General features: G+C 45.2%; 1 protein-coding gene across 1 annotated transcript in view; it reads left to right on the plus strand.

Annotated features, from left to right (window-relative positions):
- Positions 1 to 14,378, plus strand: part of LOC123396828 — a gene marked incomplete at its 5' end in the record, with an annotated part of 29,717 nt that extends 15,339 nt beyond the window's left edge. The window contains 2 exon segments of the mRNA XM_045091634.1: positions 13,359 to 13,816; positions 13,819 to 14,378. Of these exon segments, the coding sequence (XP_044947569.1) occupies positions 13,359 to 13,816; positions 13,819 to 14,378 (1,018 nt within the window).
- Positions 14,379 to 14,702: the final 324 nt, after the last annotated feature.

Below are 14,702 nucleotides of genomic sequence, written 5' to 3' on the forward strand. Positions count from 1 at the left end.
TGTATTATTTCCAATAAGTCGGTCACTCTCTCCATTATTCCAGAGAATGGAGTCTTAGTCATCTTGCCCATGAGGCATGGTTCGCATGTGTCAAATGATTCAAAGTCAAGAGACTCTAATAGTCCATCAGTATGGAGCTTCTTCATGCGCTTAACACCGATATGACCAAGGCGGCAGTGCCACAAGTATGTGGGACTATCATTATCAACTTTACATCTTTTGGTACTAACACGATGAATATGTGTAACATCACGATTGAGATTCATCAAGAATAAACCATTCACCAGCGGAGCATGACCATAAAACATATCACTCATATAAATAGAACAACCATTATTCTCTGACTTAAATGAGTAGCCGTCTCGCATTAAGCAAGACCTTGATACAATATTCATGCTCAAAGCTGGTACTAAATAACAATTATTAAGGTTTAAAACTAATCCTGACGGTAGATGTAGAGTTAGCGTGCCGACGACGATCACATCGACCTTGGAGCCATTCCCGACGCGCATCGTCACCTCGTCCTTGGCCAGTCTCCGCTTATTCCGCAGTTCCTGCTTTGAGTTGCAAATGTGAGCAACAACACCGGTATCAAATACACAGGAGCTACTACGAGTGTTGGTAAGGTACACATCAATAACATGTATATCACATATACCTTTAACGTTGCCGGCCTTCTTGTCCGCTAAGTACTTGGGGCAGTTCCGCTTCTAGTGACCTTTCCCCTTGCAATAGAAGCACTCAGTCTCAGACTTGGGTCCATTCTTTTTCTTCTCCCCGGTATCTGGCTTACCGGGCGCGGCAACGGCTTTGCCGTCTTTCTTGAAGTTCTTCTTACCCTTGCCCTTCTTGAAACTGGTGGTCTTGTTGACCGTCAACACTTGATGCTCTTTCTTGATTTCTACTTCTGCAGACTTGAGCATCGAGTACAACTCGGGAATGGTCTTCTCCATCCCTTGCATGTTGTAGTTCAACACAAAACCTTTGTAGCTTGGTGGGAGAGACTGGAGGATTCTGTCAATTATAGCATCATTCGGAAGTTCGACTCCAAGTGAAGTCAGACGATCGTGTAACCCAGACATTTTGAGTATGTGCTCACTGACAGAACCGTTCTCCTCCATCTTACAGCTAAAGAACTTGTCGGAGACTTCATATCTCTAGACACGGGCATGAGCTTGAAAAACCACTTTCAACTCTTGGAGCATCTCATATGCACCGTGTTGCTCAAAACGCCTTTGCAACCCCGTTTCCAAACTGTATAACATGCCACACCTAACAAGAGAGTAGTTATCACTCCGCGTTTGCCAGATGTTCAGAATGTCCTGGGCTGCTACGGGAGCGGGAGGGTCACCTAGCGGCGCATCAAGGACATAAGCCTTTTTAGCTGCTTCAAGGATGAGCTTCAAGTTGCGAACCCAGTCCGCATAGTTGCTACCTGTTGGGGAACGTCGCATGGGAAACAAAAATTTTCCTACACGCACGAAGACCTATCATGGTGATGTCTATCTACGAGAGGGGATATTCGATCTACGTACCCTTGTAGATCGCACAGCAGAAGCGTTAGTGAATGCGGTTGATGTAGTGGAACGTCCTCACGTCCCTCGATCCGCCCCGCGAACCGTCCCGCGATCAGTCCCACGATCTAGTGCCGAACGGACGGCACCTCCGCGTTCAGCACACGTACAGCTCGACGATGATCTCGGCCTTCTTGATCAAGCAAGAGAGATGGAGAGGTAGATGAGTTCTCCGGCAGCGTGACGGCGCTCCGGAGGTTGGTGGTGATCTAATCTCAGCAGGGCTCCGCCCGAGCTCCGCAGAAACGCGATCTAGAGGTAAAACCGTGGAGATATGTGGTCGGGCTGCCGTGGCAAAGTTGTCTCAAATCAGCCCTAAAACCTCCGTATATATAGGGGGAAGAGGTGGAGCCTTGCCTTGGGGTCCAAGGACCCCCAAGGGGGTCGGCCGAGCCAAGGGGGGAAACCCTCCCCTTCCAAACCGAATCCAACTAGGTTTGGAAGGAGGAGTCCTTCCCCCTTTTCCCACCTCCTCTTTTTTTTTCTTTTCTCTTTGATTTTCTTCCTATGGCGCATAGGGCCTTCTTGGGCTGTCCCACCAGCCCACTAAGGGCTGGTGCGCCACCCCCAAGGACTATGGGCTTCCCCGGGGTGGGTTGCCCCCCCGGTGAACACCCGGAACCCATTCGTCATTCCCGGTACATTCCCGGTAACTCCGAAAACCTTCCGGTAATAAAATGAGGTCATCCTATATATCAATCTTTGTTTCCGGACCATTCCGGAAAACCTCGTGACGTCCGTGATCTCATTCGGGACTCCGAACAACATTCGGTAACCAACCATATAACTCAAATACGCATAAAACAACGTCGAGCCTTAAGTGTGCAGACCCTGCGGGTTCGAGAACTATGTAGACATGACCCGAGTGACTCCTCGGTCAATATCCAATAGCGGGACCTGGATGCCCATATTGGATCCCACATATTCTACGAAGATCTTATCGTTTGAACCTCAGTGCCAAGGATTCATATAATCCCGTATGTCATTCCCTTTGTCCTTCGGTATGTTACTTGCCCGAGATTCGATCTTCAGTATCCGCATACCTATTTCAATCTCGTTTACCGGCAAGTCTCTTTACTCGTTCCGTAATACAAGATCCCGCAACTTACACTAAGTCACATTGCTTGCAAGGCTTGTGTGTGATGTTGTATTACCGAGTGGGCCCCGAGATACCTCTCCGTCACACGGAGTGACAAATCCCAGTCTCGATCCATACTAACTCAACTAACACCTTCGGAGATACCTGTAGAGCATCTTTATAGTCACCCAGTTACATTGCGATGTTTGATACACACAAAGCATTCCTCCGGTGTCAGTGAGTTATATGATCTCATGGTCATAGCAACAAATACTTGACACGCAGAAAACAGTAGCAACAAAATGACACGATCAACATGCTACGTCTATTAGTTTGGGTCTAGTCCATCACCGGATTCTCCTAATGACGTGATCCAGTTATCAAGCAACAACACCTTGTTCATAATCAGAAGACCCTGACTATCTTTGATCCACTGGCTAGCCAACTAGAGGCTTGCTAGGGACAGTGTTTTTTCTATGTATCCACACATGTATATAAGTCTTCATTCAATACAATTATAGCATGGATAATAAAGATTATCATGAACTAAGAAATATAATAACAAATAATTTATTATTGCCTCTAGGGCATATTTCCAACAGTCTCCCACTTGCACTAGAGTCAATAATCTAGTTCACATCACCATGTGATTCCAACGAATCCAACACCCATATATTTACGGGGTCTGATCACGTCTTGCTCGTGAGAGAGGTTTTAGTCAACGATTCTGAAACTTTCAGGTCCATGTGTTCTTTACAAATCTTTATGTCATCTTATAGATGCTGCTACTATGTGCTATTCGGAAATACTCCAAATGTCTACTCTACTATACGAATCCGTTTCACTACTCATAGTTATTCGGATTAGTGTCAAAGCTTGCATCGACGTAACCCTTTATGATGAACTTTTTAACCACCTCCATAATCGAGAAAAATTCCTTAGTCTATTAGTTACTAAGGATAAATTTTGACCGCTGCTAGTGATTCAATCATGGATCACTCTCTGTACCTCTCAACAGAGTGCAAGGCACACATCAGGTGGGGTACTCAGCATGGCATACTTTAGAGTCTACGGCTAAGGCATAGAAGACGACCTTCGTCTATTCTCTTTATTCTTTCGTGGTCGGGTTTTGAGTCTTACTCAAATTCACACCTCACAACGCAACCAAGAACTCCTTCTTTGCTGATCTATTTTGAACTCCTTCAAAACTTGTCAAGGCATGCATTTTGTTGAAACTTCTATTAAGCGCTTTCGATCTATCTTCATAGATCTTTGATGCTCAACGTTCAAGTAGCGCAATCCAGGTATTCCTTTGAAAACTCCTTTCAAACAACCTTGTATGCTTTACAGAAATTCTACATTACTTATGATCCACAATATGTCAACCACATATACTTATCAGAAATTCTATAGTGCTCCCACTCACTTCTTTGGAAATACAAGTTTCTCATAAACCTTGTATAAACCCAAAATCTTTGATCATCTCATCAAAGTGTATATTCCAACTCCGAGATGCTTGCACCAGTCCATTGAAGGATCGCTGGAGCTTGCATACTTGTTAGTAACTTTAAGATCGACAAAACCTTCTGGTTGTATCACATACAATGTTTGCTAAAGGAAACCGTCGAGGAAACAATGTTTTGACATCCTATGTGCAATATTTCAGAAATAATGCAGCAACTACTAACATAATTCTAACAGACTTTTAGCATCGCTACGAGTGAGAAAGTCTCATCATAGTCAACTTTTTGATCTTGTCGGAAACATCTTTGCGACAAGTCGAGCTTTTCTTAATAGTGACTTATCACCATCATCGTCTGTCTTCCTTTTAAAGATCCATCGTTACTCAATAGTCCTATGAACATCAAGTAGTTCTTCCAAAGTCTACACTTTGTTTTCATACATGAATCCTCTCTCGGATTTCATGGCCTCCAGCCATTTGTCGAAATCCGGGCCCACCATTGCTTTCTCCATAACTCATAGGTTCACTGTTGCTCAACAACATGACCTCCAAGACAGGGTTACCGTACCACTCTGCAGTAGTACGCGACCTTGTCAACCTACGAGGTTTGTAGTAACTTGATCCGATGCTCGATGATCACCATCATCAACTTTCACTTCAATTGGTGTAGGCGCCACAGGAACAATTTCCTGCGCCCTGCTACACACTGGTTGAAGTGATGGTTCAATAACCTCATCAAGTTCTACCACCCTCCCACTCAATTCTTTTGAGAGAAACCTTTCCTCGAGAAAGGATCCGTTTCTAGAAACAAACACTTTGCTTTCGGATATGAGATAGGAGATGTACCCAACTGTTTTGGATATCCTATGAAGATGCATTTATCCGCTTTGGGTTCGAGCTTATCAGACTGAAACTTTTTCACATAAGTGTCGAAGCCCCAAACTTTCAAGAAACGACAGTTTAGATTTCTCTAAACCTCAGTCTATACTGTGTCATCTCAACGGAAATACGCGGTGCCCTATTTAAAGTGAATGTGGTTGTCTCTAATGCATAACCCATAAACGATAGTGGTATTTCGATAAGAGACATAGCATGCACCATACCAAATAGTGTGTGACTATGACGTTCAGACACATCATCACACTATGATGTTCCAGGTGGCATGAACTGCGAAACAATTTCCACATTGTCTTAACTGCGTACCAAAACTCGTAACTCAGATATTCATTTCTATGATCATATCGTAGACAGTTTATCCTTTTGTTACGACGAACTTCACTCTGAAACAAAATTGAATTTTTCAATATTTCAGACTTGTGATTCATTAAGCAAATACTCTTGTATCTGCTCAAATCTTCATTGAAGTAAGAACATAATGATATCCACTGCGTGCCTCAGCACCCATTGGACTGCATACATCAAAATGTATCACTTCCAACAAGTTACTATCTTGTTTCATCTCAATGAAAAACAAGGCCTTGCTCATGTGGTATGATTTGCATGTCACTAGTGATTCCAAATCAAGTGAGTATAAAGATCCATCAGCATGGAGCCTCTTCATGCAATTTATACCAACATGACTCAAGCGGCAGTGCCACAAGTAAGTGGTACTATCATCATTGCCTCGTGTCTTTTGGCACCAATATCATGAACATGTGTAACACTACGATCGAGATTCAATAAACCATTGAAGGTGATTATTCAAGCAAATAGAGTAACCATTATTCTCTTTAAATGAATAATCGTATTGCAATAAACACGATCTAATCATGTTCATGCTTAACGCAAGCACCAAATAACAATTATTTAGGTTTAACACCAATCCCGATGGTAGAGGGAGCGTGCGACGTTTTGATCATATCAATCTTGGAAACACTTCCAACACGTATCGTCACCTCGCCTTTAGCTAGTCTCCGTTTATGCCGTAGCTATCATTTCGTGTTACTAATCACTTAGCAACCGAACCGGTATCCAATACCCTCGTGCTACTAGGAGTACTAGTAAAGTACACATCAACATCATGTATATCAAATATACTTCTTTTGACTTTTGCCAGCCTACTTATCTACCAAGTATCTAGAGTTGCTCCACCTCAGTGACTGTTCCCCTCATTACAGAAGCAGTTAGTCTCAGGTTTGGGTTTAATCTTGGGTCTCTTCATTAGTGCAGCAACTGTTTTGCCGTTTCACGAAGTATCCCTTCTAGCCCTTGCCTTTCTCGAAACTTAGTGGTTTTACTAACCATCAACTATTGACGCTCCTTCTTGATTTCTACTTTCGCAGTGTCAAACATCGCGAATCACTCAAAGATCATTGTATCTATCCTTGATATGTTATAGTTCATCACGAAGCTTTCACAGCTTGGTGGCAGTGACTTTGGAGAACTATCACTATCTCATCTAGAAGATTAACCCCCACTTGATTCAAGCGATTGTCGTACTCAGACAATCTGAGCACACGCTCAACGATTGAGCTTTTCTCCTTTACTTTGTGGACAAAGAATCTTGTCGGAGGTCTCGTACCTATTAACAAGGGCACGAGCATGAAATCACAATTTCATCTCTTTAGAACATCACTTATGTTCCGTGACGTTTTAAAACGTCTTCGGTGCCTTGCTTCTAAGCCATTAAGTATTTTGCACTGAACTATCGTGTAGTCATCAGAAACGTGTATGTCGGATGTTCACAGCATCCACAGACGATGCTCGAGGTGCAGCACACCGAGTGGTGCATTAAGGACATAAGCCTTCTGCGCAGCAACGAGGACAATCCTCTACAAAGTTTTCTACTATCAAATTTCAACTAAATTTTCTCTAGGAACATATAAAAACAGTAGAGCTATAGCGCAAGCTACATCGTAATTCGCAAAGACCATTAGACTATGTTCATGACAATTAGTTCAATTAATCATATTACTTAAGAACTCCCACTCAAAAAGTACATCTCTCTAGTCATTTGAGTGGTACATGATCCAAATCCACTATCTCAAGTCCGATCATCACGTGAGTCGAGAATAATTTCAGTGGTAAGCATCTCTATGCTAATCATATCAACTATACAATTCATGCTTGACCTTTCGGTCTCATGTGATTCGAGGCCATGTCTGCACATGCTAGGCTCGTCAAGCTTAACCCGAGTGTTCCGCGTGTGCAACTGTTTTGCACCCGTTGTATGTGAACGTTGAGTCTATCACACCCGATCATCACGTGGTGTATCGAAACGAAGAACTATCACAACGGTGCACAATCGGGGAGAACACAATTTCGTCTTGAAATTTTAGTGAGAGATCACCTCATAATGCTACCGTCGTTCTAAGCAAGATAAGGTGCATAAAGGATTAACATCACATGCAATTCATAAGTGACATGATATGGCCATCATCATGCGCTTCTTGATCTCCATCACCAAAGCACCGGCACGATCTTCTTGTCACCGGCATCACACCATGATCTCCATCAACGTGTCGCCATCGGGGTTGTCGTGCTACTCATGCTATTACTACTAAAGCTACGTCCTAGCAATATAGTAAACGCATCTGCAAGCACAAACGTTAGTTTAAAGACAACCCTATGGCTCCTGCCGGTTACCGTACCATCGACGTGCAAGTCGATATTAACTATTACAACATGATCATCTCATACATCCAATATATCACATCACATCGTTGGCCATATCACATCACAAGCATACCCTGCAAAAAAAAGTTAGACGTCCTCTAATTTTGTTGTTGCATGTTTTACGTGGTGACCATGGGTATCTAGTAGGATCGCATCTTACTTACGCAAACACCACAACAGATATATATGAATTGCTATTTGACCTCATCCAAGGACCTCCTTGGTCAAATCCGATTCAACTAAAGTTGGAGAAACTAACACTTGCCAGTCATCTTTGAGCAACGGGGTTACTCGTAGCGATGAAACCAGTCTCTCGTAAGCGTACGAGTAATGTCGGTCCAAGCCGCTTCAATCCAACAATACCGCAGAATCAAGAAAAGACTAAGGAGGGCAGCAAAACGCACATCACCGCCCACAAAACCTTTTGTGTTCTACTCGAGAAGACATCTACGCATGAACCTAGCTCATGATGCCACTATTGGGGAACGTCGCATGGGAAACAAAAAATTTCCTACACGCACGAAGACCTATCATGGTGATGTCCATCTACGAGAGGGGATATTCGATCTACGTACCCTTGTAGATCGCACAGCACAAGCGTTAGTGAACGCGGTTGATATAGTGGAATGTCCTCACGTACCTCGATCCGCCCCGCGAACCGTCCCGCGATCAGTCCCACGATCTAGTGCCGAACGGACGGCACCTCCGCGTTCAGCACACGTACAGCTCGACGATGATCTCGGCCTTCTTGATCCAGCAAGAGAGACGGAGAGGTAGATGAGTTCTCCGGCAGCGTGACGGCGCTCCGGATGTTGGTGGTGCTCTAATCTCAGCAGGGCTCCACCCGAGCTCCGCAGAAACGTGATCTAGAGGTAAAACCGTGGAGATATGTGGTCGGGCTGCTGTGGCAAAGTTGTCTCAAATCAGCCCTAAAACCTCGGTATATATAGGGGGAAGAGGGGGAGCCTTGCCTTGGGGTCCAAGGACCCCCAAGGGGGTCGGCCGAGCCAAGGGGGGCAACCCTCCCCTTCCAAACCGAATCCAACTAGGTTTGGAAGGAGGAGTCCTTCCCCCTTTTCCCACCTCCTGTTTTTTTTTCTCTTTGATTTTCTTCCTATGGCACATAGGGCCTTCTTGGGCTGTCCCACCAGCCCACTAAGGGCTGGTGCGCCACTCCCAAGGCCTATGGGCTTCCCCGGGGTGGGTTGCCCCCCCGGTGAACACCCGGAACCCATTCGTCATTCCCGGTAACTCCGAAAACCTTCCGGTAATCAAATGAGGTCATCCGATATATCAATCTTCATTTCCGGACCATTCCGGAAACCCTCGTGACGTCCATGATCTCATCCGGGACTCCGAACAACATTCGGTAACCAACCATATAACTCAAATATGCATAAAACAACGTCGAACCTTAAGTGTGCAGACCCTGCGGGTTCGAGAACTATGTAGACATGACCCGAGTGACTCCTCGGTCAATATCCAATAGCGGGACCTGGATGCCCATATTGGATCCCACATATTCTGCGAAGATCTTATAATTTGAACCTCAGTGCCAAGGATTCATATAATCCCGTATGTCATTCCCTTTGTCCTTCGGTATGTTACTTGCCCGAGATTCGATCGTCATTATCCGCATACCTATTTCAATCTCGTTTACCGGCAAGTCTCTTTACTCGTTCCGTAATACAAGATCCCGCAACTTACACTAAGTCACATTGCTTGCAAGGCTTGTGTGTGATGTTGTATTACCGAGTGGGCCCCGAGATACCTCTCCGTCACACGGAGTGACAAATCCCAGTCTCGATCCATACTAACTCAACTAACACCTTCAGAGATACCTGTAGAGCATCTTTATAGTCACCCAGTTACGTTGCGACGTTTGATACACACAAAGCATTCCTACGGTGTTAGTGAGTTATATGATCTCATGGTCATAGGAACAAATACTTGACACGCAGAAAACAGTAGCAACACAATGACACGATCAACATGCTACGTCTATTAGTTTGGGTCTAGTCCATCACGTGATTCTCCTAATGACGTGATCCAGTTATCAAGCAACAACACCTTGTTCATAATCAGAAGACCCTGACTATCTTTGATCAACTGGCTAGCCAACTAGAGGCTTGCTAGGGACCGTGTTTTGTCTATGTATCCACACATGTATATAAGTCTTCATTCAATACAATTATAGCATGGATAATGAAGGATTATCATGAACTAAGAATTATAATAATAACTAATTTATTATTGCCTCTAGGGCATATTTCCAACACTACCATCATCTTTCAGCTTGTTTTTCTCTAGGAATGCGTTGAAATTGAGGTTGACGTTGGCCATCTACAATATTTATAAAGACAACTTTTAGACTAAGTTCATGACAATTAAGTTCATTTACTGAAATTAAGTATGAACTCCCACTTAAATCGACATCCCTCCAGTCATCTAAGTGATACATGATCCATGTTGACTAACCCGTGTCCGATCATCACATGAGACAGACTAGTCATCATGGTGAGCAACTTCATGCTAATCGTATTCAACCATATGACTCATGTTCGACCTTTCGGTCTCTTGTATTCGAGGTCATGTCTGTACATGCTAAGCTCGTCGAGTCAACCTAGGTGTTTCGCGTGTGTAAATCTGGCTTACACCCGTTGTATGCGAACGTTAGAATCTATCACATCCGATCATCACGTGGTGCTTCGAGACAACGATCCTTCGCAACGGTGCACACTTAGGGGAATACGTTCTCGAAATTTTAAGAGGGATCATCTTATTATGCTAGCATCATTCTAAGCAATAAGATGAAAAACATGATAAACATCACAATGCAATCATATAGTGACATGATATGGCCATTATCATCTTTGCTCTTTCGATCTCCATCTTCAGGCATCGCATGATCATCATTGTCACCGGCGTGACACCATGATCTCCATCATCATGATCTCCATCATCGTGTCTCCATGAAGTCGTCACGCCAACTACTACTATCACTACTACTATAGCTAACCTTTAGCAATGAAGTAAAAGTAGTAAGCACATGGCGTTGCATCACATACAATAAGTTAAGTCAACTCCTATGGCTCCTGCCGGTTGTCATACTCATCGACATGCAAGTCGTGAAACCTATTACAATAACATGATCATCTCATACATCATACATGCAACATCACAACTTTGGCCATATCACATCACATGTCAAACCCTGCAAAAATAAGTTAGACGTCCTCTAATTGTTGTTGCAAGTTTTACGTGGCTGATTTGGGTTTCTAGCAAGAACGCCTTCTTACCTACGTGACAGCCACAACGATGATATGCCAAAGTTGTTTACCCTTCACAAGGACCCTTTTCATCAAATCCAATCTGACTAGAGTAGGAGAGACACACACCCGCTAGCCACCTTTATGCACGGTGTGCATGTCTGTCGGTGGAACCAGTCTCACGTAAGCGTACGTGTAAGGTCGGTCCGGGCCGCTTCATCCCACAATACCGCCGGAAAAGAATAAGACTAGTAGTGGCAAGCAATTGAAAAATCATCGCGCACAACCGTTTGTGTTCTACTCGTGCATAGAATCTACGCATAGAAAACCTGGCTCGGATGCCACTGTTGGGTTACGTAGCATAAATTCAAAAAAATTCCTACGCATATTCGGATCTTCCTATGGAGAGACCAGCAATGATAGAGGGGTGAGTGCATCTTCATACCTTTGAAGATCGCTAAGCGGAAGCATTGCTAGAACGCGGTTGATAGAGTCGTACTCGCGGCGATTCAGATTGCGGTGTGATTCCGATCTAGTGCTGAACTACGGCACCTCCGCGTTCAACCCACGTGCAGCCCGGTGACGTCTCCCGCACCTTGATCCAACAAGGAGGAGGGAGAGGTTGGGGAAGCTCTCCGGCAGCACGACGACGTGGTGTCGATGGAGAGACAAGGTCTCCCGGCAGGGCTTCGCCAAGCACCGTGGGAGGAGGAGGAAGAAGGGGAGCAGGGCTGCACCGAGGGGAGAAGAAACGGTGTCCAAAACAGCCCCAAACCCCTCTCTATTTATAGGAGGAGGGGAGGGGGTGCCACACCTAGGGTTTCCCCCCTAGGTGGTGCGGCAGCCCCCCAGATGGGAGGTGTGGCGGCTAGGGTAGGGGGAGGGGGTGGCGCACCCTTTAGGTGGGCCTTAGGCCCACCAGCGCCAGGGTTCCCCCCTTCTCTCCCTCCTGCGCCTTGGGCCTCTTGTGGGAGGCGCACCATCCCACTTTAGGCTGGTTGCCCTCCCTATTTTGGCCCATGCTACCTCTTGGGCCTGGTGGCCCCTCCCGGTGGACCCTCGGGACCATTTTCGGTGGTCCCGGTGCTCCTGATACGCTACTGGTGACGCGCGAAACATTTCCTCTGTCCAAAACCATCCATCCTATATATCAATCTTTACCTCCGGAGCTCCTCGTGACTCTGGGATCTCATACATGACTCCTAACAACTTTCGGTAACCTCGTATAACATTTCCCTATAACCCTAGCGTCATCGAACCATAAGTGTGTAGACCCTACGGGTTCGGGAAGCATGCAGACATGACCGAGACGCTCTCCGGCCAATAAACTTCAGCGGGATCTGGATACCCATGGTGGCTTCCACACGTTCCACGACGATCTCATCGGATGAACCACGATGTCAAGGATTCAATCAATCCCGTATACAATTCCCTTTGTGTGTCGGTTTTGAACTTGCCTGAGATTCGATCGTTGGTATACCTATACCTTGTTCAATCTCGTTACCGGTAAGTCTCTTTACTTGTTCTGTAGCACGTCATCGTGTGACTAACTCCTTAATCACACTGAGCTCATGATGATGTTCTACCGAGTGGGCCCAGAGATACCTCTCCGTCACACGGAGTGACAAATCCCGATCTCGATTCGTACCAACCCAACAGACACTTTCAGAGGTACCCGTAGTGCACCTTTATAGTCACCCAGTTACCTTGTGACGTTTGATACACCCAAAGCACTCCTACGATATCCGGGAGTTGCACAATCTCACGGTCGAAGGAAAAGACACTTGAAATTAGAAAAGCTTTAGCATACGAACAATACGATCTAGTGCTATGCTTAGGATTGGGTCTTGTCCATCACATCATTCTCCCAATGACGTGATCCCGTTATGAATGACATCTAATGTCCATGATCAGGAAACCATGATCATCTATTGATCAACGAGCTAGCCAACTAGAGGCTTGCTAGGGACATATTGTGATCTATTTATTCACACATGTATTACCGTTTCCTGTTAATACAATTATAGCATGAACAATAGACGATTATCATGAACAAGGAAATATGATAATAACCATTTTATTATTGCATCTAGGGCATATTTCCAACACAGTGGTGATGAGTTTTTCTTCCACCACTTCATTTATTCATCGGATGATTCGTCATCGGATGATGAAGATATTGTGGTGGCTGCAGTGATGGTTCACAACCACATTCAACGGCAGCTTCCTCGATACAGGGGGTCACTCCCTGGCCGTGGTCGCAACAGGGAGAGAGGCCGGGCCCTGCTCTATGCCGATTACTTTGCGAACACACCGCTCTTCAAGCCGGATAAATTCCGTCGCCGTTTTCGTATGGCAAGGCATGTGTTCAATCGTATCCGAGAGGGAGTGGTTGCTCATGACCCATACTTCCAGTGCAAGACGGATGCCCTTGGCAAACTAGGATTCTCCTCTTACCAGAAATGCACCGCGGCCATCTGCATGCTTGCATATGGAATTCCAGGCGATCTGGTGGATGAGTATGTGCGTATGAGTGAGACAACATGTCTGATGTCAATGTACAAGTTCTACCAGGCTATGATCGAGGTGTTTGGCCCTGAGTACTTGAGGCAGCCAAGTGTTGGTGATACAAAGAGATTGTTGGCGGCCAACGCAACTAGAGGCTTTCGGGGCATGCTTGACAGCATAGATTGTATGCATTGGGAGTGGAAGAACTGTCCATTTGCTTGGCAGGGCCAGTACAAGGGGCATTTCAAAGCATGCACTGTCGTATTAGAAGCGGTGGCTTCGCAGGATCTTTGGATATGACATTCTTTCTTCGCATGGCAGGTTCTCACAATGATATCACCGTGCTGCAGCGTTCTTCAGTCTTCGCAAGGCTTGCAGAAGGACACTCCCCACCTGTCAACTTTGAGATCAACGACCACCAGTACAACAAGGGATACTATCTAGCTGATGGTATATATCCTCAGTGGTCAACTTTTATGAAGACAATCTCGAACCCCCAAGATGAGAAGAGAAAGAAATTTGCCCAAATGCAAGAGAGTGCTAGAAAGTATGTGGAACGTGTTTTTGGTGTGCTTCAATCCCGATGGGGTGTCGTTCGAAACCCTGCACTGTCATGGGATGAAAGGAAGCTTTGGGAGGTGCTGACTGCTTGTGTGATCATGGACAACATGATCGTTGAGGACGAGCGTGATGACAGTATCTTCGACCAAGGATTTGATTATCAAGGTGAAAATGTTGAGCCCCTGCACCAAGAACCGGCCACGTTTCAACAATTTGTCCAGTTCCATCGTGAGATGCGTGATTGGCACACTCATTTGGATATTCAAAATGACTTGGTTGAACACATGTGGGAACATATTGGCAACCAATAGATGTATTGCTTCATTTTATGTTCATTCAAGACAATTTCGATTTGATTGTAAAACTATTTTACTTAGAGACAATTTTAATTGGATTGATGTGCAAACTTGTTTTGATACGAAAATATGGTCATTTTAGGCCCTGGCGGACAGGATGGGGCAAAAGGATGCGGCCGCGCGCTCGGCGCACGGCCACCGCATCCCACGACAGGCCCGGACACGACCCCATCGCCCTATCCAAAAGGACAAAATCCGGGCAAAACGAACGTCCGTTTAGGGTCGCGAGGTGGAGTTGGCCTTATTTATTTGTATCTTTCCTCAGTTTTCTTATTGGTA

The sequence above is a fragment of the Hordeum vulgare genome, chromosome 5H (genome assembly GCF_904849725.1).
Source record: "Hordeum vulgare subsp. vulgare chromosome 5H, MorexV3_pseudomolecules_assembly, whole genome shotgun sequence".
NCBI classification, from domain to species: domain Eukaryota; kingdom Viridiplantae; phylum Streptophyta; class Magnoliopsida; order Poales; family Poaceae; genus Hordeum; species Hordeum vulgare.